The sequence below is a fragment of the Protopterus annectens genome, chromosome 7.part0, assembly GCF_019279795.1.
Source record: "Protopterus annectens isolate FY-2018-M chromosome 7.part0, PAN1.0, whole genome shotgun sequence".
In the NCBI taxonomy this organism is placed as follows: Eukaryota; Metazoa; Chordata; order Ceratodontiformes; family Protopteridae; genus Protopterus; species Protopterus annectens.
The window spans coordinates 1,025,450,682-1,025,478,446 of record NC_056739.1 but is presented as its reverse complement, the minus strand read 5'-3'; the positions used below and the strand labels follow the sequence as shown (position 1 = coordinate 1,025,478,446).

Genomic DNA, 27,765 nt, shown 5'->3' with positions numbered 1-27,765 from the left:
TAGCTATTCCTTTGCCAGTTACTACATTGGATCCAATTGCTTCATGACCAATGCTTCCCCCATTCATTCCCCTGTCAGTATCGACAATGTTGGGGTTTTTGACATTTATTTTTCTTATCCATTCCATTCCAAAGTCTTGAGAGCTGATGTCATCCAGGAGTTTTGGGGTCAGTGCCTATTACCTGATGTCATTTTTCACTTTGGTGGTTTTTTGGGGTATCCTTGGCTTCAGGACATTTGTCTCACAACAGTTCAGTTCTGATCTTAGCTTTGGATTAGATTAGATCTGCATTGCTCCATTAGTTTTTCTTTCTGCTCCATATCAGACATAACCTTCTTTGGTATCATTGGCTACATCTTTGTTATTTGAGGCCTTTTAAAAGGTTTTGGCCAGACAGTCTTCTCAGTAAAAGAATGTTTCTTTAACCTCGGTTCCAGTCCGACCTCTCGTTGTGTCTGTGTCTATTGGATTGCATCATCCTTCTCAGAGACAGCCTACTTCTGAAAGCCTTGACCCATCCCTTACTCAAGGTGCCCAGAATACGTTTGACTCTTTTTACCCTCCCCCCCAACCGGAAGACCACAGAAGATTTAAGTGTTACAGGATACACTTGGACTCCCCTCAGGAGTCTCTCACTGAGAACACTGACTTAATGAAGAGGAATGATTCCCCATATTTCCCCCTAGGGAAACCCAGTTTGATGAATTAATGGAAATAAGGAACTGACACCCGAAAGGACCACTTTTTATTGGTAAGGAATCACCATTCAAGCGCTGTCGTCTTACTCACAAGACTTCTTCAGAACTGTGAGTGAGACGAAAGTGCTTGACTGCTGATTCTTTACCAATAAAAAGGGGTCCTTTCAGGTGTCAGTTTCTTATTCCTTGGTTCTGAGTTATTGATGTTCTTCATGTTTCACTGTTATAGTCATGACATTTAGGTTATCTCTGCCAGGGTAGCCCTCGTCTGGCCCGAATACCAGAGACTTAGTATTTCTGCATCAGTTGCTGTCGTTTGAGGACTGATGTCAAGTCGTCAGTGGTATAAAGTAAGGCAGCCGATGCCATTACATCAGTCTTTCTTGCCATGGAGCCCGAAGCAGAAGCAGTTTGCACAAGTGCCGGTCGGCCGCTACATGAGTTTTCATTTCCGAATTGAAGTTGAAGTCTTCTAAAGCTAAGTATCCTGTTGGGGATCTTGTTTTCTTGCACTAACCAATGTCAGAAAATGTTAATAATTGTCTCGCCTGTGGAAAGCATATACCACAGTGAGACTTCCACTCTTACTGCGTCACTTGCCTAGGCCCAGACAGCGACATCCCCTGTTGTCACTTCTGTGCTTTAACACCAGAACTATCCATCATCGGGCCATTATTGTAGCCAGATATTTTCGTTTACAGTCCTTGAATTTCAATATGGCTTCGGTAAGCCATCCATAGGTTCATAGGTAGGTACTAGGCTAATGGCCCAAGGGCCTACATAAGCCTAGCCAGCAAGGTACCATAGCTTATGCCACCCAAGAAAGTTATTTTCCTGTGCCACTGTCCAGCAGAGAGACAGAAGTGATCCCCGGGGTGTATTTCCTATTTCCCATCCACTCATCAAGATTTTTCGTGAAGAGTGCTAATGAAGAACTTTGCTTGACATAGATGGGTAGCTTGTTCCAGAGTATAGGAAGTCTCTGGGACAGGAATCTTTCCCTCCAGTGTGTCCTGTTTATTGTGGTGACAATGTTTAGGTCCCTACAGCATGTAGCTTGGAGGGATTGGGATTTCGTTAGGTGTAGCATGTCCAACAGCATTTCTTTCAAAAAAACATAAAGATAAAGACAGACAGACCGCAGAGGTCCAAACCTTCTGACAATGCTTCTGTTAAGCTAGTCATCAGTCCTCCGGTACTCAGTGAGGTGCTTTCACAGCCCCTGATGCCTGCTTCAGTTTATTTTCATGCCACTACCGAGATCCTTTTGGAGTCTGGTATGCCGCAAAACTCTTCTTCGTCTAAGGATCCTGCAGTTGTCTCTACTTTGGATGGGTCCAGAGCCGCTGAGCAAGCACCGGCTTCTGAGGAAATCCTTCGCACCTCTGAATCTCGACACAGACTGACGTCTTCTTTTGCAACTACCGTTCTTTTGAAAACAACTGAGTTCCTTAATCCCAGGGTTTGAACCACACCCAAGAAACTGACTACCCACTCTCAGGCGCCTGCTACCTTGCCTCACTCCCAAATGCTTAAAATGGCAGAAGACCTTATCATGCTGATGAGGGGAAGCCAAGCTACCCCTTCAAAAAGGAAAAGAGATCTGCCCCCAGTAGTTCTGTCTGAACAAGTCAGATGAATCTGATACATCTGACTATGAAGACATGCAGACCCTCTCCACTTATGAGGATTCTGATGCAGAGTAATCCATTCCTTCAGCTTCTCCCCCAGAGGATTTTTCCTTTGGGGAAATCCTGCGTACTTTAAGGAAGCATTTCCAATGTCAGGACTACCCTCAGTCTAAAAGAGACTTGGAATTCCTATATTTTCCACAACACAGACCCTTGGCCATCCCCCCAGTCCTGGATGTGGTAGATGATATTTTTCTTGAATCCAGCTTGACTCCTGATGCCCTACCTCCTGCTCCCAGAAAACCAGACAGGTACTACAGAGTCCCTGACTTGCACAAATATCTTTTTAAAAATCTAACAGCTGACCCTGAGGTAATTTCTCAAGGGCCAAAAGGGATTAAAGTGACCTCTGCTAAGAATCTCACCCCCTCAGATAGGGATACCCAAGCATTGGACAGATGGGGTAAAAAAGTATACACCTCCGCTACTCTTGCTATCATGACACTAAATTATCAGTTCCATATGCTTAAATATCAGCAACATACCTTTGAACTCCTTAAAAAAAAGTCATCCTTTCCTGCTTGGGCAGAATCTAAAGATTTACAAGACTTAATGCATTCTGCAAGTCAGGTAACTAAACACACCTTGCACTGTGGTTTTGATGCCTTAGAAGCTTCTTGCAAGGTAGCAATCACTGGATCTATCATTAGAAGACATGCATGGCTTAAGGAACAACCCCTGCCAGACCATGCCAAATCTAAATTGTTGGATGTACCCTTGCACAAAGATAACTTATTTGGCACTAAGGAAGAAGAGGTCTTAAAAGAGATGGAAGAAAAAGCAAAATCTATGCAAACAGTTAAAGATTTCTTACAGTTCCAGCCCCTAGGTTCAGCCGTCTTTTCCCCTCCAAGCACTGGTCCTTTCCTGCTGCGAGTAAACCGGCCTAGCCTAGGGCCTGTGGAAACAGACCCCCCCCCCCCCCAGACAGCAGTCCCAGGGAATGCAGAGGTCTAAGCAGTGGACTACCTCCACTTCAAAACCACGGTGTTGTAAGCCACCCCCTTATGGTAAGAAGTCACAATGACTCCACCTCCTCCTGACCTCCCCTCTGCTCACCTTCACTTACCCCTAGGAGGAGAACTCTCCTTTCACTCAAGCACCTGGGCCACCGTTACCAAGGACCAATGGGTTCTGAACATTGTGTCTCAGGGATACAAATTCTCCTTCCACACCCTTCCAACCCCAAAAGGGTTCCCAGATCTACCACCAAATCAGTGGGCAGAGGCTCAAAAGTAAATCCTTTCCCTGCCCTCTATGAGGACAGTAGAGCACGTTCTTGCAGAACAGATAGGCCAAGGCTTCTACTCCAGACCTTTTCTGGTGCCCAGAAAAGAGGGCACCTGGTGCCCCATCCTCTATCCTATCCATTCTAAACACCTTCCTGGTGATCGCAAAATTCACAATGCTCACCCTCCAGCAGCTGCTACCCATGCTCTCCAAGGACACTTGGCTAGCTACCCTAGATCTAAAAGAGGCCTACCTCCACATTCCTATCAGGGTATCATGCAGGAAATAGATCCACTTCAGGACAGGATTTCAAAACTTTCAGTTCTCTGCGCTTCCCTTTGGCTTATCTACTGTTCCCAGAGTTTTCACAAAATGTCTGGCTCTGGCCATTGTCTTTTGCAGACAAAGAACTATTCCAATTTACCCATATTTAGATGACTGCCTTATTCAGGCAGACAGCCAGGAAAAGCTGCTCAAGCACCTGACCTTTGTAAAGACACTAATAACCTCCCTAGGGTACACAATCAATGAAAAGAAATCCAAACAGGTGCCCAACCTAAGGATAATCTTCCTGGGAGCAAGTCTGGACACAGCATTCCAGATGGCATACCTTACACCAGAGAAACAAATTTTCCTGACAGCCTACTTCTCTCTACTATCCACCAGGCCCCAGCTATCTGCAAGGAAGGTCCTGCAAGCTCTGGGGTTCATGGCATCTTGCATACTACTCATTCCATATGCCAAATTGTATATGAGGAAACTTCAATGGTACCTAAAGAGCTTTTGGTGTCAACACTGTCAAGACCTGGAAACTCTTCTACCTATAATTCCTTGCCTCAGAAAGGAATTTCTTTGGTGGGCAATAACCTGCTCCCACAACAAGGGGCTGGCCTTCTCCCCACCCCCTGCAGCCCAGACCCTCACCATAGATGCATCAGACTACGCTTGGGGTACACACCTGGACGGCAGGTGCATACAGGGCCAATGGAGCCCACAGCAAATCCCTCTGCACATCAGTCAAAAAGAAATGATGGCTGTGCAGCACGCTCTGATAGCTTTCACACCCCTTCTCTCTCCAGGGTTCTCCTCATCAAAACAGACAACACCACTGTGATGTGGTACATCAACAAGCAGGGAGGGACTCACTCCTACCCTCTATGCAGGCTGGCCATGACCCTTTGGCTCACAGCCTCTTCCATGCAACTACACCTGTTTGCACAATTCCTACCTGGCTCTCTCAATTCTCTGGCAGACCAATTAAGCATAAACTTTCTGGACCCACACGAGTGGTAACTCAACAGAAGTACCTTCACCCTAATAACTCAGAAATGGAGAATCCGAAAGGTTGATCTCTTTGCCTCCCACACCAATCATCAGCTCAGCAAATTCTGCACCAGGGAGCATCACTGCATGGCTTAGAAGGTGGATGCCCTGTCCTTCCCCTGGGTCAATCTGTCGGTCATTGCCTTTCCTCCCTTCCCTCTCATCCCCAGGGTACTGCTCAAAATAAGGGAGGAAAAACCAAAGACCATTCTTATAGCTCCAGACTGGCCCCGACGACACTTGTACCTCTTGCTGTGCAGCCTGTCCCCGCTGCCTCCATGGCATCTTCCTCAGATTCCAAACTTCCTGCCCCAGAGGGAAGGGGAATTCATGCATCCCCAATTGCAGACACTCAGTCTGGCAGGTTGGCTTATTCCTTAGCCCAGAACCAATCTGCCATCCCTAGTAAACAGGTTCTGGATGTTATCCATGAGGCCAGACGTCCTAGCACCAGAAAGTCTTATGCAGATAAGTGGAAAAGGTTCTGCAGCTGGCTCCAGGCTAAGGGAGCCAATACTGCACAGCTCTCCATCCCCCTCATCCTGGACTACTTAGCTAACCTACTACACAGTGGTTGTGTTCTCCTCAATAAAAATTCATGCCTGTGGTATTTCTGCTCATTTCCCCCAGTGAGCAGCCCCTTTTCTCACACCCTTTTATCAAAGAGTTCATTAGAGGGGCTAACAACTTGAGCCCCCCAGAAGGGCACCAGCACCAGCTTGGGACCTTAACTTTGTGTTGGAAAAGCTCGCCCTGCCCCCTTTCGAACCAGCTTCTTCTGCAGAGCTAAAATTTCTCTCCTGGTAGACAGCATTCCTTCTGGTTAACACTTCAGCCAGAAGAGTCTCTGAGCTGCAAGTACACATGGCTGCGGAATCCTTCATCTTCCATGAAGACAGGGTATCCCTCAGAACTAACCCATCCTTCATGCCCAAGGTGGTGTCCAGTGTGGCTCTCAACAATCCATTTATTTGCCCACCTTCTTTCCTAATCCATGGAACATGGGGGAAAGGATTCTTCACTCTCTAAATGTGCACAGACACCTCAGATTCTTTCTGGACAGATCTACATCCTTCAGAAAGTCAGATCAATTGCTGAGTAACTTTGTTACAGGGGCAGAAGGCAAAGCCATCTTCAAGCAAACCATTTTCAAATGGATAGCACACTGCATCTGCTACAAACAGCATGGAAAGCCTCCCCTAAGGGGGTCAGAACACACTCCACCAGAGCAGCCTCCACCTCTGCAGCTTTCCTCAGAGGAGTCCCCACTGGGGACATCCTGGAGGCTGCCACCAGGACATCTGTTCACACTTTTACCAAGCATTACCACCTGCGTCTCTTCTCCAAATCCAAGGCAGGGTTTGCCTCTGCAGTCTTGCAGGGCATCCTAGCCAGCCCCTAGTTTCTTTGACTGCCTTCACCCATTTCCTCAGCTTTGGGAATCTACCCAAATGTGATGACTGCAACAGTGAAACATGAAGAACATAGTACAGTTGTGTACACTTACCATAAATGTAGATGCCCGGTTTCCCTCCCTCCATCCCCATTTATTCTCTTTCTCCTTTTATTACCATTCTTCCTTGTTGTTCTTCTTTCCTTACAAGGGACAAATTGGTATTTATTTCCACTGGTGGGGTTCTTCCAGCAGAACCTGGCCTCCTACTTTGGGCGCTCCTGACTGGTTAGGTCAAGAAAAACTGATGTAATGGCGCCAGCTACCTTACTTTATACTACCGATGACCTGACATCAGTTCTCAAGTAACAGCAACCGATGCCGAAAGACTAAGTCTCTGGTATTCCGGCCGGCAGAGTGCTACCCTGGCAGGGATAACACAAATGTGATGACTGCAACAGTGAATACACTCGAACATCTACATTTATGGTAAGTGTACACAGCTGTACTTTTTTAATGTAAGAGGTCTCTGTAGACTGGAAGACTGCAGATGAAAGTGGTTTGTAGATGAGCCATTGTATGAAGAATCTGGAAAGCTACAGGCAAGTTCACATTGTACTGGTTGCAGAGACCATAATGACAAAAATACAGAGAATACAAAACTAAGTTTGGTGGGTTATTTTTCTTTCTTCTGCAGTACCTCAGTCTTCAGGACAACAATACTCATCTCTTTGGCCCTGTGAAAGGTTGTCAGAGTGATATGACTATATGTGAATGTTACAGCTTTATAAAACTGTAAGGTATATCATTGGGTGAGGTATAATATTAGCATTAAATGATTCTTTGTGTTTTTAATTATTTTGTCATGGTTTATTTTCAGTATTTTTTTAATATTAAAGGTAAATACCTTTCTAAATGAAAAATGTTCTTAGTTGCACAAGTGCTGTAGGTCTTTAGCAATATGTTATTAGTACAAACAGGTGAATCTTTAGTGCAACACCTAATCCAAAGCAAAGCACCTAAAGAGTTCAGCAGCTCTCAAAAAATGTTTGCGGTGGTTTGTTTTCTTTTTTTGTAACTTTGTGTACCCATATCACTGATCAATATGTGAAATTAATATAGGTTTAAAAAAAAAAAGAGTGCAGCATCTCTCCATTCCTAGATTCTAGAGTGCTTGGTGCAGGAATGGAACCCACAGCCTTCTTGATATTCTAGATGAGAAGTTAAAATTTAGAGTAACAACAAGTGTTTTGTATGCTGTATAAAAAGGCCTTATGTGAATATTAAATATTTTCCTAACCTGTGACTTTGTTACATATGTTTTGCTATGTATTAACTGTGCCTTTTACAGGTAGTCTGCAGCATTTATATGTTTGCGTCTAGACTCTTGTGTATATGTAATACTGTATCATTAGCACCATTCAAAGTGTCAGATTTTGTAACAAAAATGTAATTATCTGATGTTATCAGTTTCCATTCTATCCTCAACTGATGGGTTTGGGTTTGGATCTGATCTTCAGCTCCGACTCGGCCGTTACTAAAGCTAGTGGGAACCAAAAAGCTCTTGAGCCTCTCCCTAACCCATAATGCACCAACCCTAAATTACCTCAGATCTCATTTGCTGCTTTTCATGAAAGACGTGGTTGCCATAGCTCTTGAGCCTCATAGCTTATTTTTCAGATAAGTTAAACTTTTCTTACTCGTTAGAGTAGTCTACTGTAACATTGTTGGTATTCACTGTTCTCTTGCTACTGTTATAGTAACCTTAAATCTGAAGTAGTTAACCCATAGGTTGATGCACAAATGAAGTTATCAGATCCATATCGGATCCGAGCCGGCAGTTTCCAACAGCTGAGATCCGAGCTCCAAGCTCCTCCCCTACCCATAATCCCCTGCCATCCCTTACTGACCTCAGATCTAGTTTGTCGCGGTTATACCAGCAGCTTGATCTCGAGCTTCCAGGGCCTTTAGAGCATATTCTGTGAGAAAATCCTTTCTTTTTTCGGATAGCTAAAGTTGTGGGTGCATTGTTTGAGTGTGTGTTTGGTTTAGGATAGTTTGTTAAACTTTTTGTTAGTGTACCCTTTTTGTATTACCCCCCCCCCCTGTTTTGTGAGAGTTATGGTGTGGGTGGTTTTTGGGACCTAGTGAGTGTGTTTTTAGTTTACTATGGCAGAGGCCCCCAAAACATTTTTTTCTAAATGTACCGAGTGTGGCCATAAGCTCTCTCCAGCGGATGGCCACACTCGGTGCATTTTATGCCTTGGGGTTGAACACCTGTCATCCGGCTGCGCTATTTGTGCAGCGTTCAACCCCAGGGCACTCAAGGACCGGAGGTCGAAGCTGATTCTGGCGGGACTTCTGTCCTCGGACTCGTCTCCATCCTCCGGTCCCCCCGTGGCTACTTCCCTTCCCTTGGCCGGGACTCAGCCTCCCGCCTTGGGCCAAGAGGATAGGGAAGCTAGACATGAGAAGCGCAAGGAGAAGCATCAGAAGTGGCGGGCCGAAGCCTCTGCATTGGCCCCGCCAGCCAAGTGGGCTTCTCCCCCCGAGACCTCCGAGCCTAGTCCTTCTCGGCTCCGTTCACCCTGCTTCTCGCCGGGGCCGGAGGAGGAGGGGGCCCGGTCTCCTTCGTGGTCATCGAAGCGGCCGCCTCAGTGGCTTCCTCTAGGTCCACTAGAAGTTTAACTGATGCAGACTTGGACCGGATGATGCGAAGGTTCCTCCAGGCCCAACTGCAGATGGGAGTGCTCCTGCCCCCCCCCCCCCGTGGGGATCTTGACCCCATGTTTTGTCCCGATTGCTCCTTCCCCGACCCGCTTCCCGGGTTTGGTGTCTTCGGAGGCGACTAGCGTTGGAGTCGGGGGACTGTCGGCACCGATAGAGTGCTTCGGCGCCGATGGCACCCTCGAGTCTGTCGGGTCCCTTTTCTGCGGATCCGAGCTCTCGGAGCCGAGAGCTGAGCTTCGGATCTGAGACGGTTAGTATGCCTTCGGCTCCATCTAGATCGGAGAATACTGGACCCATGGATCCGATCACCTTGGCGCCGGCTTTAATCCGCGCATCGGATCCAACGGAGGGTCTGCTCTCTGATCCTAGGGAGAGCAGCTCTCCTTCAGCCTTCGACGTGGTGGAGAGGGTTCTGTCGAGGGACTCCAGGCCCCTGGCCCTAGCTACAGCCCCACCCTGCACTCCCTCTCAGAGGGGCCCGATTTCCATCACCCGGCCCCAGGGACAGCCTGCTGTTATGTCCCAGATCGTTCCTTTGTTGGAACAGGATGTGGTTGGTGAGGCCTCCTCGGACAGCCCCCCCTGAGGACGTCCCTCACAAACGCAAATGCAAAAGGAGGCACTTGGACTTCCCTGAGACCTTGACAGAGGACATGGACTTGGAGGAAGGGGAAGTCTCCCCAAGATCACCCCCCAAAGACGTCTCATTTGGAGACATCATGGAGATGCTCAGGATTAGAGGGGGGTGGTCTACCCCAAAGCCTACCTCTGATGAGTCCGTGTTTCTGGAGGCGTTTGAAGCAGGCCCATCTACCTCTTGGGTGTCCCCTCCAGCTGACCCCCTGGTAGACCTGATCACTACCAGGGCATGGAAGGAGCCGGACACTGTGGAGCCCGTTCCCAAGAGGCCGAACAGAATTCTTAGCCCCCCCTTAGACAGGTCACATTGGAGTAAGGGGTCCCCTGTAGATGCCATGTTGGTGGTGGCTGCCACTAAAAGGGAACTAGCCCAGGAGAGTCCCACGGTCCATCCTCCTGACAAGGAGTCTCTGGCGATGGACCGCTTGGGGAAGCAGGTGTTTGCTTCAGCCACCTTCTCCGTAAGGTCGCTGAACTATATGGCAAACATAATACGACTCAAGCGGGACCTTATCAAAGAGTACGCTGGGTCGCCCCCAGAGTCCATGTCGGCAGAGGACAAACAAGTTTACTCTACCCGAATGGCCACTCTTAGGTCTATATTCAATACCTCTATGCGGCTACTATCCCATGCTACGGAGGGAGCCACTAGAGCTAGCGGAGTGGGCGTCATCCTAAGGCGACAAGTGTGGCTCCGCCACTGTGATTTTGCGGTACCCTTTAAGGCGTCATTCGCTAACACCCCGTTTGATGGTTCTGCCCTCTTTGGCAAGACCGTACGCGACACCTTGGCCCAGAGCGAGAAAGACTGGAAGATGCTGTCTGCCGTCGGAGTCCACTTCTCTGCTCCCCAGAGGTCCTTCTCCAAGAACCAAAAGAGACAGAAGAAGGTGTGGTTCTGGAAGTCTCAGCAGTCCCGTTTCACTCAGGAACCCCCCCCCCCGTCCTTCAGGGGCAGAGGAGTACAGGGTGGATGCCGCCCTAGAGGCAGAGGGGGCCCGAAAATCTTTGGGTCCAGAGAACCTTTCTCTGATCGGTCCACGCAGCAACCCTGAGGGGTTACCCGACTACTCCACTCTGGAGGCAGTCGGGGGGCATTTCTCGAAGCACCTAGCAGCTTGGGAGTCCATCACAACAGACCACTGAGTGCTTCGGATTATATCCAGAGGCTACAAGATTCCGTTTCTCCATCCCCCTCTCGGATACAGATCCCTCCCCAATGTCCCACCCGATCAGAGGGAGGCAGCAGCCGTGGAAATTCAGTGGCTGCTAGAAAAGGGAGAGGTCCAGCACGTCCCCCCAGACAAGTACGGATCAGGCTTTTACTCCAGGTTCTTCTTGGTGCCAAAAAAGATGGGGGACTTAAGACCAATCCTCGACCTTTCTCTCTTGAACCTGCGGTAACCAAAGAAAAGTTCCGGATGGTCACCCTTCAATCCATTCTCCCCCTTTTGCAGGAGAACGACTGGATGTGCTGTATAGACCTCAAGGACACGTACTACCACATCTTGATGGACAGACGGTCCAGGAGGTTTCTCCGCTTCAGGCTAGGAGCTAGCCATTACCAATTCAGGGTCCTCCCCTTTGGTCTCACCACAGCCCTAGGGTGTTCACCAAGGTGTTAACTGTGGTAGCGGCCCACCTGAGACTCCAGGGAATCCAGGTCTTTCCATACCTGGACGACTGGCTCCTGACTGCCCCCACAAGGCATCTACTCTGCATGGCCAGGAATTATTTTCTTCACCTAGCTCCCCGGCTGGGGATCACGATCAATGTGGGAAAATCTTCCCTTCTTCTGACTCAGGTCATAGATTTCATCGGAGCCAGGTTGAACACAAATCAGCTTATAGCCTTCTTGACTCCGGACTGGCTGCAATCTTTAAAACTTCATGTGCAGGCCATTCTTCATTGCCCAGCCCCTCCGGCGGAATTGGTCCTGAGGGCCTTAGGCTCGATGGCGGCAACCATCAACCTTTTGCCCATGGCGGGCCTAAATATGAGAATCCTGCAATGGACCCTCCAAGTCCAATGGTCCTTCCTTCATTACCCCCTGAGCCATCCTGTTCCTCTCAGCAGGGTTTGCAGGAGAGCCCTCTTGTGGTGGCTCCAATCTCTGGACCTCCAGAAAGGGCACCCTTTTCTATGTCCCCTCCCTTAAACACTGTGACCACGGACGCCTCTCGCCTCTGGTGGGGGGGCATTGTTTGGGCAGGACAGTCCAAGGCACGTGGAACCATGTGGAGTCCTCACTGCATATCAGTGTCCTAGAGATGAGAGCCGTGCTGTTAGCGTTGCAAGCACTACAGAGTCTGCTTCCCATCGGGACAATTGCCATCCAGATGGACAACATTTCGGTCATCTGGTATATCAGCAAACAACGGGGAACCAGGTCCTATCCACTTTGTCGAGAGGCCATGAGAGTGTGGGAATGGGCGATTTCCACCAACCATTTTCTCATAGCGACACACATTCCGGGACGGTCCAACACCCTAGCGGACAGATTGAGTCGCACCATCCTCTCGCCGTACGAGTGGTCTCTGAATCTGAAAGTAGCGAAGCAGATTTTCTCCAAATGGGGTCAACCTCGTTGTGATCTTTTCGCTTCTCCCTCAAACACAAAGTGCAATGACTACTTCACTCTAATTCCCCCACCCTGGGAATCTCCAAGAGACACTCTGGTGCATGTTTGGCCACCCTGTCTACTTTATGCTTACCCTCCACTTCCCCTGATGCTGAAGTTTCTGCAGAAAGCCAGATGGTTGGGGAGCAGAATAATCCTCATAGCCCCATTCTGGCCTCGTCAGGCGTGGTTCCCATATCTATGGTCTCATCTGGTGAATCCTCCCTGGATTCTAGATTCCATTCTGGATCTGATTTCTCACCCATTGGGCCTGCCGGCCCCGAACCTGAACAACCTCAAGCTCACGGCTTGGTTGATCCAGTTCCACTGTTAGCTAGGACTCCCGGTATCTCTTCCCCGATCAAAGCCATCCTAGTAGCTGCTCACAAGCAGAAGGGTTTATAATAGCAAATGGAAACGTTTTTCTATCTGAGCGGAGCACAAGAACTTAGACCCCTTTACAGCTCCGTTGCTAGCAATATTAGACTTTCTGTCGGGGTTATTTGACCAAGGTGCTAGCTCCTCCACAGTCAAAGTACAATTGGCAGCTATCTCTCATTACCATGTTGGATGTGATCTGGGTCCTTTGACCTCGTCCAGATTATGCAAGGCCTTCTTAAAAGGCACCTTCTTACTAAGACCCCCGGTGAAGGATGTAGTCCCTACTTGGGATTTAGCACTGGTACTCCAGGCTTTAACAACTTCTCCCTTTGAGCCTGCAGCTTCGGTGGATCTCAAATTCTTATCCTGGATTACAGCTTTTCTTGTTGCCATTACTTCGGCAAGAAGGGTTTCGGAACTTCAAGCCCTTTGCGCCAAGCCACCGTACTTGACTTTCCACAGAGATAGAGTATCCCTCAGGACCAGTCCCTCCTTTCTGCCCAAAATTGCGTCCGAATCTAACATCAACCAGTCTATTAACTTAGCTGTCTTCTTTCCCAATTATCAGAATAAGGGTGAGTACAGGTTGCATTCCTTAGATATACACATACAACTACGATTCTATTTACACAGGACAGCTGGTCATAGGGAATCAGACCAGCCGTTTGTATCCTTTGCTAAACCTAGTGTGGGGAAACCTGTTTCGAAAGTCACATTGTCCAGGTGGATTTCCCGGTGTATTCTTCTGGCTTATGAGAGTTCTGGCCGGCCTGCACCTCAGGGAGTCCATGCCCATTCTACTCGGTCTATTTCGACCTCCGCTGCTTTTCATTCTAGAGTATCTTTGGATGACATTTGCTCAGCAGCCACATGGGCTTCATCTCATACCTTTATAAACCACTATAAGTTGGATTTTGTCTCCAGAGGGAGAGCGTCCTTTGGCTCCGCAGTGCTCCGGAACATCCTTCCATGAGGATCTCCCAAGATTCCGGTAGCTGGGTACTCTGTCCCATAGGTTGATGCACAAATGAAGTTAACTACTTCAGAGTAAGAAGTTATGCACTCACCATAACGTTCCATCTGAGTAGGTAAACTTCATTTGTCAGCAACCGTCCCTCCCTCCGTCCCCCTGACCTACTTGGATGTTCATGGTATTCCTGTGTCATGACAGATTGTATCCAGGTTAACCTATAGAGGTCTCCTCTTCTATGATATTGCAGGTGTTGCTTTTAGGCAAACTCGATCTGAGGTCAGTAAGGGATGGCAGGGGATTATGGGTAGGGGGAGGAGTTTGGAGCTCGGATCTCAGCTGTTGGAAACTGCCAGCTCGGATCCGATATGGATCCGATAACCCATAGGTTGCTGACAAATGAAGTTTACCTACTCAGATGGGACGTTATGGTGAGTACATAACTTCTTATTACCATTGCTGGCAATTGTTATTCCTCACCTTTTATTCTTTTTCTGCTTAAAATTCCGTTCTTTCTCTGCCACAGTAATGATTAAGAGAAACAGAAGAAGAAAGGGCTTTCAGGTTTTAAAAAAAATGTTCCAAATGTGGACAAAAAATGCCTATGTCAGACACTCATAGTCTCTGCGTTTACTATTTGGACCCTCTACATCTTCAAGAACAGTGTTCTAGTTGTAGTAATTTTAATCCACATGCTTTGGTGGAGAGAAAAAACAAGTTAATACTAAAATGTTTGTTACCTTCTTCATTCAGTGAAGCTATTGCAGGGGCTCAACCTCCCAAGAAAAAATCCAAGGAATCGAAATCCACTCCATCGGCTCCATACTCCAAGCCTTCCAGGAAGAAATCAAAATTGTATCTGAGGAGATCTCATATCACTTCCACCTCAGATCCAAAGAGAAAGAGATTGTCTGATCCGATACCCTCAGATCCCACCAAGAAATGGTTGGATCCTGTGACACAGGATCTTACACCTGTATCCAGGACCCAGTACTCGCCATCAGTAGATCCTGCTCCTTCTAGGCTGCCTTATCCTTTCCTAAAGAGGCACCATACAAAATCACCTTCACTGGCATCATCTCTATCATCTAGAAGTTTCACAGAAGAAGAAGATGTGGATCAGATGATGACATTTCTCTCATTGCAGATCCAGATGGGTGTGTTACCCGCGACTACAAACTCAGACCAGACAGGCCATCCATTGTCCACTCCATCTCAGACTCCTCCTCCGATTCCCTTGGTTGTTTCAGAGACCCAGGATCTGGGTCTTCCAGATCTGTCAGGCTCGGATCCGAGGATTACCTTGTCAGTTAATCCGAAGTTGACTCTGAGTGCCTCTGCTCCAATTTTTTCAAATCTGGAGGACTCTTGGAGCAGAAGCCACCATGTCGGATCCGAAGCATTGGAGTAGACTCTGAAGGTTTCCGAGCTGTCTCTGCACTTTTGTGCTTCAGCAGTGGATAGCTCGGTTTCAACTTCCTCCCTGAGGATGCTGCTTTTGGAGAGGGAGAAGGTAACGGTTTGGAAGTCTGCCTTCTTGGCTCTGGCATGTTCTCTCTCTCCAGAGTGATCTCCCTTCGAGGTTGTGAAGAGTTTTCTATGCTTCAACAGGACTGACAGATCCTACCCACTCGGATTTCCAATCTACATAGATACCTCTGCACCTAGAGACTCACCATTTGACGCCATAGAAACAGCCCACCTGAGGCCTCCAGGCTACCCATCAGGGTATTACAGTCTCTTCTGACACCTCCCTGAAACACCCCACCAAGGAGGTCCCTAGGGAGAGGAAGTGTACCCCAGCACACCTTCACCTGAGGAGTTGGTATTTCTGGAGGCATTTGGAACTGGCCCCTCTACCTCTTGGGTTACTCTGCTGCCGCCGACCTAACTGATGAGTGGATGGGAAATAGGAAATGCACCTCGGGAATCACTTCTGTGTCTCTGCTCGACAGTGGCACAGGAAAATAACTTTCTTGGGTGGCGTAAGCCAGGGAACCTTGTTGGCTAGACTTATGTAGGCCCTTGGGCCTATAGCCTAGTGCATACCTATGAACCTATGAGGAGGCATTTAGACTCTCCACACTAGTCAGTCACTGTGGATATAGACTTCAATGATGGTGAACAGACCCATGATTACCTCTAGAAGATGTCTCATTTGGGAATGTTCTCAAGATCCTGAAACAGAGAGGTGGTTGGTCCCCTAGCACCCCTTCACCTGAGGAGTTGGTATTTCTGGAAGCATTTGGAACTGGTCCCTCTACCTTTTGGGTTACTCTGCTGCCACCGACGTAATTGATTTGGTTGTTCGCTGGACATGGAAGGAACCTGACACAGTTGAACTGACACCCAGGAGACCAGACAAAATTCTAGCACCACCTTCAGGGAAGGAATGTTTGGGTAAAGGGTGCCCATGGATGCCGTGGTTGTGGTAGTGGCCAGTAACAAAAGAACGTGCCGATCAGAGTTCCACTGTTCATCCCCCCTAAGAGAGAGTCTAGGGTGATGGATAGGTTATGGAAGCATGTCTATGCTTCAGTGACTTTTGCCCTTCAAGCGCTGAATTATTTGACACATTTTGCTAGGTTGCAGAGGGGTTTGATAAAGGAACCTTCAAATTCACTTTCTGGATCCATTTCTGAAGAAGTCCAGTCACTTGTGGCGTCTCAGTTGGCTACCCTAGAATCTATTTCAAATTAATTCATAAGGCTAATTCCGCATGCAGCCGAAGGTGCCTCAAGGGCAGTTGGTTCAGGCATTTCCATTAGGAGACATGCCTGGATGTTCTTATGTGATTTTGCGGAGCCCTTCAAGCCATCATTCATCAATACTTCCTTTGACATAACTTCTTGGTTTGGACCCACAGTGAACGAAACATTATCCAAGTGTGAGAAAGATGGAAAGTCTCTGTCTGCAGTGGGCATACATTTTTCAACCCCCCCCATGATCCTTTTCAAAGAATCAATGAGATGGGTGAAAGATGTGATTCAGGAAGTCCCAGGGTCCTTTCCAGGACGCACATGGAGAAAGTTCCCCTAGGGGTGGGGTGGGGGGGGGACTCTTACAGTCAGTGATACCCCACGATAGAGGAAACTTCCAGCAGCAGGGGTCCAGAGATTCTTCTCTGACATACCTTTCCAGAGCTCCTGAAAGGAGGCCTGATTGCTCACTTCTGGAGGCAACTGGGGGATGACTGTCTGCACCAGAGAGCCTGGCTAGACATAACAAAAGATACTTGGGTGCAGATAATTATATTCAGAAGTTACATAATACCACTTTTTCCCTTTCACCTCCAAACCCAAGGAAAATCCCCAATGTTTGACCCAGTCAGAGGGAATAAGCAGCAATTAATTTCAAAAGCTGCTGGAAAATAGTCATCCAGGATGTTCCACCAGACCAGATAGAATCCAGTACCTACTCAAGTTTCTTTTTAGTGCCAAAGAAAACGGAACTGGAGACCAATTCTGGATCTCAGCAACTTGAAAAAGTCAGTTTGTCACACAAAGTTTCGGATGGTCATGGTTCAGTCCATTCTCCCTTTTCTGGCAAGGACAACTGGATGTGCTCAACAGACACACCTTCAGGATGTGTACTATCACATAAAAACAGACAATCCAGAAGGTATTTACACTTCTGGCTGGGAGCCGGTCACTACCAGTTCAAAGCTCTGCCCTTTGGCCTCACCACAGCTCCCAGGGTGTTTACCAAATGTATGGCAGTAGTACCAGCTCTCTTGAGACTGCAGGGATTCTGAGTGTTTCTGTATCTAGATGACTGGTACCCCTTACACCCCGACCAGGCATTCATTGATAAGGGCAAGTAATCAGGTTCTCCTGATTTATACTCATCTGGGGATAATCCTAAATTATGACAAATCACATCTACAACCAACTAAAAATTTAGAATTCATGGAATATCAGATTATAGGTCAGAAAAGTAATCTGCAGTACCAGGATTTCAGCCCAGTTGCTCTTTCAATCCCTATGATCATTGACCGTCTCGATAACCTTAGTGCCTTTATCCAGAAGTTATATGAAGATTCTCCAATGGATGCTAGCAGCACAAAGGTCGATATTTTACTAATCCATGTCAACTCTGATACAAATCTTTCAGACATACAAGAGAAAGCTCAGGTGATGGATTTAGTCAGGTTCTACAAGGCCATCCATTCATTCCCCCTCAGCCCAAGGCCATGGTGACCAAGGACACTTCCCAGTTAGGGTGGGGGGGCATTTTTTGGGCAAGACAGTTGAAGGCACTTGATCCTCTGAAGAGGCCAACTTGCATATCAATTTTGTAGAGATGAGAACAGTGTTTTTCACATTGCAGACCTTCCAGAATGCTCTCCCTTTGGGGAAAATATCAATTCAGATGTATAATATGTCAGTAGTTTGGTACATCTATAAATATGAAGGGACCAGATCATACTCCGTGTTTTGAGAAGCACTCAAGAGTGTGGCAAAGGGCAATTTCATCCAACCTCTTAATCATGCAATGCACATTCTCGGAAGGTCCACTGTGATAGCAGACAAAGTGAGCAGGCCGATTTTTCTACCTCATGAGTGGTCTCTCAACAAGTATGTGACAAAAAAGATTTTCCATCGATGGAACCAGCCTTGCGGCAGTCTTTTTGCTTCTCCCCTAAATAATAATGCAGCAGCTACTTTGCCCTATCCCCCCACAGGGTGAATCACCGAGGGATACTCCTTTCATGATTGGTCCCCTGGGTTGCTTTATGCCTACACACCAATCCCATTAATTACAACATTTTTACAGCAAGCTGTCATGTTGAAAAGCAAAGTCATCCTCATTGCACCTTACTGACCTCACCAGATTTGGTTTCCCTTCTTTTCACCTCACTTATTTTACCAACCTTAGATTGTGGATCTGATTCCAGATCTTCTGTCTCACTTGACGGGCATGAGCTGTCCCAGCATTGCAAACCTCAGACTGACAGCCTGATTTCTCCATTTCCATTAATGGCCAGACAACTGATGCTGTCTCCCCTTTCTGTCGTATATATTATCTTCCCATAAACCTTCACCACTATAACTCTATGCTTTTAAATGGGAAAGATTTGTTTACTCAGCTAGACAAAATTATGTAGACCCTTTTTAAACCCCTGATACATGTTACATTTTTACACTGGGTTTAAAGGTTCTTCAGTAGCCTGTCATAAATTGTGCAGTGCTTTCTTGAGAGGCCCTGTCCTTTTTGAGACCTCTGTTTAGAGACTCTACTCACCCATGGGATTTCAGTCTGGTACTGCAGGGACATACACATTTCCCTCTTCAACCATCAGCTAAATCTGACCTTGACTATCATACTTGGAAAACTGTTTTTTTCTGGTAGCTGTTACCCCTCCTGGACAAGTATCACAGATTCAAGCCTTTTCTTCAAAACCTCCATACATGATCTTTCACAACGATAGAGTGATGTTGCTAAAAAATGCCTCCTTCCTTCACAAGGTGGTGTCAGAATCCACTATCAATCAGTCCATTAATTTGCCAGTATTCTGTCCTTATTTTTGCAAAAAAAGGCGAATACATGTTGTATTTATTGGATGTTCAGAGACAATTATATTTTTACCTATGTAAAACAAAATCAGAAAAATGGACCAATTGTTTGTTTCAATTGCAGAATTGAAATCGGGTAAACCATTTGTAAGTGACTTTAGCTAGATGGCTAACTGGATGATTGTATTGCATATATCTTTAACATACTGGGTATTACCTTATGACAACCAGTATGGTCTCTAGTCTCTGAGGGTAGAGCATCATAAAGTTGAACTGTGCTCAGGAATATCCTTCCTTAAAGTCCACCCGGGATTAGAGGTAGCAGAGGATTCTGTCCCATCAGCTGAGGGTAGAATGAAAATTGACAACATCAGATAAAGAAGTTATGTACTCGCCGTAACATTCCATCTGTGTTGTCCATTTTCATTATTCTTCAACTCCCCCCCCTCCAGCCCCCATCCATATGTCTACAAACCTCTACATGATTGACTTATTTGATGGCACTCCTGACATAGTTTTTCTCTTTAGGACACATGTACACCTTTGTGAATCCTTTATTTATAAATTGGTATATACTTCTAGTAAAATCAGCAAACAAGATCTGAGGTAACTTAGGGTTGGTGCATTATGGGTAAGGGAGAGGCTGAAGAGCTTTTTGGTTCCCACGAGCTTTAGTAACGTCCGAGTCGGATCCGAGAATCTGATCCAAACCCATCAGTTAAAGAATGAAAATGGTCAACACAGATGGACATTTTGGTGAGTACTTAACTTCTTTTTTTCTCTTGTAGATATTCCATCGGTCTTCTCTGGAGCAACTTTTAATGTAGATGAAGGAGTTGGAAGTTTTGTTGTTCACTGGTTAAATAACAAAGAATTAAACTTCACCTCATCTTTGGAAATATTTATGCAGCAACTGAAAAAGTTCACTGAACAACAGTTGGAGCAAGAAAATGAAGAAAAAGAAGAGGGCTTGCAGATGAAGCTTGACTATGGTTGGTAAATATTTAGTAATGCAATTTCTTAATGTGTTTTACTGTTTGGCAAGTTAACTGTAAACATTTATTTGAATGTACATACATCTTCATGTTGTAATGCAGTAGAGTTTCTTAGCTGGTTTTGCAGTTCAGTGACTTTTATTATTTGCAGAGAGTAGTAAATGTATTAAATCCAAGGACTGGAAATCCTGTCAGGTTCTGTGCTTCCTTGTCTTTCCTTGTTCCTACTTAAGAAGTAAGTCAGGAAGGGTATACTCTCCAAATCAGAACAGTTTTCAGACTTTGAGTTTTAGCAGTTGACTTTCAGGATCGAGTGAGAATTTAACTGTTGAGTATGCATTCTAATTTTTTTTTTAATAAGTCTGATGATTTTTGTGATTCCATTTAATTTCTTGATCTAGACCACAAATTGTCCTTAATATTAAAGTAATGACTGCTAGTGCTTTGGAGTTGCTTAATATTTTGAGGAGATCATAAGGTCCTCAATTTTCAGAAGTAGTTTTCATCTGGTTTTGAAATTGTATTTTTCAGATAAACCAAACAGTTCTTTCATCCATCCCTGAAAATTATGTAATGTGATTTTAGGACTGCTTCCATGGCTGAAATGCCCCAAATTATTTGGACCCTGTGAATTTTTGCGGTTGGAGAGTCTTACTGCACTCCCACAGTAACTGTTCCTTACATGTTTGTGGCCTTACATCTTCACCAGCTGTGTGGCATATAGATTATTTGTCACAAGATAACAGGGGAACTATACATTTTTGAGAAATTATGTCCTTACTGTCCTCCTTTTAGCAAGATTTGCTAGTGTCTTCCATCTCCTCCAAAACCTCCATCTGGTATTCTCTCAAAAGGTTGTCCTGGAAACTTCTGGGATGGCTGTCTAGAGGACTGAGCAGAAAAAATACCTTTATAGCCAGGCATTACCATCATCTTATGGCCTTAAAGCCTTGAAAATCAAAGTATTTCTAGCTGTATTATCATTAGATATGAACTAGGGTAAGGTGCTTTCTTCTTTTGATTCATTTTGAGTCTTTAAAATCTAAGGAAGACCAACCACTTGGCTGACAAAGCTATACTGAAATTTGCTGTAGGTGGACCATGATTTTGACATCTTAATTCGAAGGAGGGTTCTTGCAGTAGATGCCAGCTGATGTTACCTATTGTGTGCACTCTATCTGGCCTAATTGCAATCTTTTGCTGGGTAACCATTTGAAATGTTGGGACCTACTAGAATGAGTCCTGAAACAAGGAGACTGAATGGCCGAAAAAATGGACATACACATACTAAATCCTAGATGCCATTTCTAGGAATATTCCATTTTTTCTAAGGTATGGAAATCTCAGAGTCTGTATGTGTAAGTCTGTGTGTGTGTGCAGGGGGTAACCCTGCAAAAAGAAGTTTTAAGGAGAAAGGCAATTTTTGATTTGCTCTTCTCTAGGTTTACTGTATTTTTTTTGGCTTTTCGGCACTCAGTATTTTGAGTGCCAACATTTCAATAACGAGCTTTTGCAGTGGTCTTGTGCAGGGTGTACTTCTTCAACTGAGTCACTATGAGCATATGAGCTACTATGACAATTGTGAACGGTGATGCTCCAAAGATGGAACACTCGAAATTTCAATTTTCGAATGTCCATCTTGCTGAACATCTCCATGTCGAAAGTTCATATCAGTGAAAGCACTGTGCATTCACTGATATGAACTCCAAGTACTGTCAGAGATTGTGGTACAGTGTGGTTTGGGAAATGCATCCCTTTCCTCACTGTAGTGCAATCTTAGACTTGGAATATATAGTTAGCAGGGGGTGTGGGAGATGCAACCCCCCCCCCCATAGGTGGGTGCAGGGGGTACTGATGATTGTGACCCCTGTGCTAAGTTCATCCCTGCATGTCACAGGTAAATGATACTTAAAGTTCATCTTTAAAGTGTATTTCCACAGTTCATTCATGCATTGTGGCATATGTTGGCTTAAGTACCACAATGCATTCTTAATGTATTTATTATTTATTTATATTTGTTTACAGGAAATTTCAACTGGACACAGGTCCTTTTTCAGCAGAGACCCGGGTAAAAAAGCTCCACAGAACAGTAAATGAGCAGCAGAGTACATGAAAAATAGTTGAATATACATACAGTAGCAAATGATACATACTGCAGCAAACATTAGCTATACATACAATATGAAACATAGTAATGAACAGGTATGCCATTATCTAGCCAGAGGCTAGGAATAAAGGTAGGATGTATATACAGATAGTACTAGGCTCAAACGAATACTGTTCTAAACTCATATACCCAAGTCTTATATACAAATATTGCACTAAACTCAAACAGATATAACACAGATGCTCCACATGAAGGTGGAACAAGCTAGAAGGGCTAATGGGATGGAAGGGGAGATAGAGGAGTAAGAGAGGAGACTGAGTGAGTACTATACGTGGTAGTGAGAGGAAGCTAGGTGTAAGTCAGTTGGATATGTGTTTGGAGTTTAGATGAAGTGAGGTAGTTAAGCGTGTTATAACAGGTGTGAGAGACTGAGTGAGGAGGGAAGAGGAGGGTAAAGGCTGAGCCAGAGCCTGCAGAGGAAGGAGTGCAATGATCAGACAGTATGAGACAGGGTGACTAGGGGCAGGGAGAGGAAAGGGAGGTAAAAAGGAGGGGTTACTAGTTGGGATTAGTGCGTGGGCATAGCCAGAGACTTTTTAAGTGAGTTTTTAGTGCAGTCTTGAAGTGATTGCAAGAAGGTAGTGTGGTTATAGAGGAGGGAGATTGTTCCATAATCTGGAAATGACGCAGGAGAATAGTGCTTCTCCTACTGAGTTCTTGGGGTCGGTCACTAATTTCCTATTTATTAATACCACACACTGAATGCTTTAGCTGTAACCACAAATGCAGTATCAGCATTCATTTATGAAGCTGTTATGTTGTTGCAGCTTCATACATCAGTGCCAGCACTGTAGTTGCACATAATTGTCACCTTGTTAGATAACATTAAAGAACTTAACTGAATGTACCACATGCATTCCTGTGCTTTTTTTTTAATCTTAGACTTATGTTGAAAGACCTTAGCTTCATATTGGAAAAGCTGACTTTAGTGGAATTTAAACCATCTTTTTTCTGCAGCTTCAAGTGGTTATTCTATAAAACAGCAGTTTTTGTTATAGTAAGTAAATTAGTACATTACATGTGTTTTCCTAAGCTTAATGAGCAATAAATCTTGCCATTCCTTCAAAGAATAAGGTTTCTGTAAGAGCCATTCCTAAACTCATTCCAAAGCTGATCTTTATAATTATTTTAAACCAGTAGCTTACATCTTAATTTTTTTTGCAGATGAGTTTATAAGGAGTACAGATGCTGCATACTCCAGGTGTTTGTCCTCAGCTGCAATACTGCCTGAATGGTGTACTATCATTTCTGAAAGGACTGCTGTGTTTTTTAACAGTAATACATATGGCAAGATGACTGTCCAGGTGGCTTTATTGGGAATTTTTGTCAGCATGTTTTGCAGGCTTTTGGTGCTTGAATTAACCTGTCCCATTTGGTGTTAGATGGGCTTTACCCACCCTTTGGTTGATAATTGTACATTACCTTAAGCGAGAATAACTGGGCTGATACAGTGGATAATTTGAGGCGACCTATGCATAGAATAAAGCGCTTAGGAGCTGCCTCTGTCCATTAGTTCTAGGGTAAATTGTGTATTACCCATCCATAAATCCAAGTTGCAGGTGAATGCAGACAGTGATGAGCTTTGTTTTACTATTCCAGAGCAGTGGTATCCTGTGCAAGACATACCTCTTCCTCCAAACTGTTCTGTTGATTTTGTAAGAGAGGTTTAGATCTCTAGACCAAGTGTTCTGATGCTATTTGACTTGATGTGCAGTAGGTCCATCATTATTTGGACTTAAGGTGGCTTTGTAGGCTTGAAGCAGGTCACTTAGCAGTCTGTAGGATACAGATTATAGTGACAGGGTTTTGAGTCAGTCCATGCAGGACATATTGTTTAGACATTGTATCCTTTTAGTAAGGTATCTCTGTGGGCATTCTAGTTGTTGCATGTGTCTGGACAGATGCATGCCAAAGGGAGCATAATACTTAACGACTGGTGTAATAAGGGCTGAGTAAAGGGGGGACAGTGACATCCCTTTATCTAGACTTATTTGCTACACAGTATAGAGCAACTTTCTTAAGACAGTGCACAGATGTTGGTCAAATGTTAGGTCACTATCCCCATCTGTGCCCAAATCCCAAACAACTGGATCAACTTTTAGGGGCATTTAGTTTTTATGGTAGCTCATTGGGGTAGATGACTTGCCAAAGGATATGATAATTCATTTTTGGCATTTAGTTTCAGTGGTGATTTTGGCACCAGTTGTTTATTTGGGACAAACCTTCTTGCAGAATGGCTGAGTCATCTGGTGATTCAGTGACTGCTTCTAGCTTGCAGTCATCTGCAAAATTTGTCAGCAAGAGCCCATTGATATTAGCTTTTACTTCAGAGAAGTATATGCCAAACAGGAGAGGTCCCAAGACTGAACCCTGGGGGACTCCACTGGTGAATGGTCTCGTTGGAGGTAGCTTTCCCTATTTTAATCACTTGCATCTTATCTATAAGCCAGTTTGATAGTCTAGATCTAATACTGAGGGTTATCTTTGATAGATCCAGTGGCTGGGTTACTCTTCTTGTTCAGTCAGAGTTGGTCAGACTATATAAGAGTCCATACTTAGGAGTGTCGGCATCCATGCATACTACAACACATTGATTTCACAGGCATTCCAGTAGAGTTCTTTACTCACTCCCTAAGCCTGCCAGCCCTTTATTTATTTATTTATTCATTCATTTATTTATTTGCTGGTCCTCCTCCTTTGTTGAGATCAAAACCCATTTTGTCATCCGTGAAATCTGCATTTATAAACCTGCCAAACACACATCCATATGGCCATCCAGTCACAAACCAAAACTTGTGCTGCATTACCTTTACTGTCTTGGGAAATGATCAGAAAGTTAGTGAATGCCACAGAAGTTGGAATTTTGAGACCATGCATGTCTTGAATTTGGGCAACCTAAGGATAGGGACTTCCCTCGTAGGAGCTGTGCACATGGCCAGTGAAGCCAGACTGTCCTGGCTGAGGAGGATCTAGTAGGGGTTAGCACATGCCAAGGCTTACATTTAGGGGTCTAAGCATGAAATGGTTACTTGATGCCTAGCTGGAACTTGAGGTGTGGGTTCTAGAACACACCCTTGAGGATTATCGTCCAAAGGCAATGTTAGGCCCAAAATGCCTTCCACACATTTATACCAGCTACTATGCAGACAGGGACTAAAGGTGGGTGTGTCGACTTGCATAAAAAATGAATATGCTTCAGAGTTGATCAAACAGGACAATGAACTTGAGCTTCTCCATGTTCATATCACCATAGACAAAATCCAGTACCACTTCCTTGCAAGCCATAGATCCCCCTGTATGAACCAAGAAACCCATACCATGTATTTGAACTTATTGGAAACACTCACCATCCAGTCCAATGCCATATTTATGGGCAGCTTTAATTACCCAAGTATTAACTGGGAATCATATATAACACGGCACCAAACATACAGGCACAGAGATTCCTGGATTTTATAAACACAAACTCCCTGGACCAGGTTGTGAATACACCAACCAGGGTACAACCACACTGGATCTGGTTCTCACTCCTGGGAGAGTGCTGCACACCCCTAGAGTAATGTCTTCTCTGGTAAGGCCCAACCACCAAATGGTCTCATTTGAAGTAAGAATAAAACATTGGAAGTCCAGCTAACCCTAGAATATTCAGGAACTGCTCTAAGGATAGATTTGTACTGCTGAGTGATAACCTGGCAAAATTTCAAACCCCCATAAGCCCTGAGAACTCTGCTGCCTATGCAGAACTGTTCACAGAAAACCTGTACAAGCACGATAATAGCTGTATAGAGGCAGCAATACCCACCAGGAAGTACAGAACTAACTCAAAAAAAGCTTTCCTGGTGGAATTACAGCATCAGTAGGCTGTATAACCGGAGAAAGAAAATCATGGCAAAATTAGGAGGTGCATCACTCAGCAGGATAAAAGCACTCTCATCAAACTAAACAAAACTCAGAGGACAAATAAAGTCTACCAAAGGCAAATTTGGTGTCCCAGGCCAAGGACAACCACAAGGCATTCTTTAGCTGTGTCTCCAACCCCAAAGGCAATGCTCAATTGTGTGTTGAGCTCATTGTAAGTGGAGCCACCTATACTGAGCCAGAAGATATAGCAAACTTACTGGCTAACAAATTCCGATCCAACTTAACCCCTCTCTCCCTTTCAACCTTCCCTCAGGAAATACTATCAAATATAACTCCCCCTGCTATCACTAGGGGAAAAGATCTTTAATGCTCTATCTAAGACCAAGAACAGTGCCTCAGTGGTCCCAGACAATATCCCAGGATGCCTTCTAAATAGCATGAAAGAAGACACATTAGGCCCTCTGGAATTGCTATTTAACTGTAATCTCCAAACAAGCTTCATGCCTCATAAATGGAAAAAGCAACAGTCATTCCTCTGCACAAAGGTGGGCCATCTACAGACCCATAACTCTTGCTAGTCTCATAAGCAAAACCATGGAAAGAATCATCACGGAAATGATCAGTAATGAGATATGAAACCTCCAGATACTGGACCCAGCCCAGTTTGGGTTTATGAAGGACAAGTCATGCCTACTTAGTCTGACTGACTTCTTTGAAAAGATCAGAGCAGTGGATGAGGGCAAATCGGTTCACACTGCCTATCTTGACCTTGCCAAGGCATTTGATAGAATACCCCACTCGGGCATTTTTGACCAACTCAAGAGGTTAGGTACAAACACTTGTTACCTGGTGGATAGCCAGCTAGCTCACAGATAGGGCCCAGGAAATTATAATTAGAGAGTCCACCTCTACAAAGAGGCCAATCACAAGTAGAGTCCCTCAGGGGTCGGTCCTGGAACTGCTCCATTTTTGGCATTTAATTTTCTGAAGTCTAGGCCAGTGTCATTGGCCTCTGGCTGACTAAATTTGCAAATGATTGCACATTAGGAGCTATCACTGAATCGCCCAGCAACACAAATATTCTCCTGGAAGTGCTGATACAGACAAACAACTGGTTTCAGAGCCATGGACTAAGGCTAAATGCCAAGAAATGTATAACAGTATCCTTTGGGAAGTCATCCACTCCTGGTAACTGTCATTTTGACAACACACTCCTAAGAGTTGACCCAGTAGTCAGGGACTTCGGAACACACACAGTAATCTTGTCTTTGCTCATCACATGTCTACAGTAGTGAAGAAATTATTTTATGTTGTGTAAATTGTAAACAAAAGTATGGCATCTAGGTCCAAGGAAGTCATTGTTCCACTGTATTCGGCATTCATCAGACCTATGGTTACATTAAATGCCCTCTTTGGTATGTATCTAACCAGACATTCCAATAACTGGAATGTCTATAGAGGTTCATCACTAAATGAATAAAGGTTGTAAGTAACATGTCCTCTACAGGCCACCTCAAGGCCCTATGCCTGTTCGGTCTCCTACAGGCTGT

At 45.2% G+C, this 27,765-nt stretch overlaps 1 protein-coding gene across 1 annotated transcript in view; it reads left to right on the top strand.

Moving 5' to 3' along the window:
• DMXL2 (Dmx like 2) overlaps positions 1-27,765 on the top strand; it is a 1,902,820-nt gene that overhangs the window by 601,821 nt on the left and 1,273,234 nt on the right. The window contains exon 15 of the mRNA XM_044076363.1: positions 19,981-20,184. Within this exon, the coding sequence (XP_043932298.1) occupies positions 19,981-20,184 (204 nt within the window). The remainder of the gene's footprint in view (positions 1-19,980; positions 20,185-27,765) is intronic.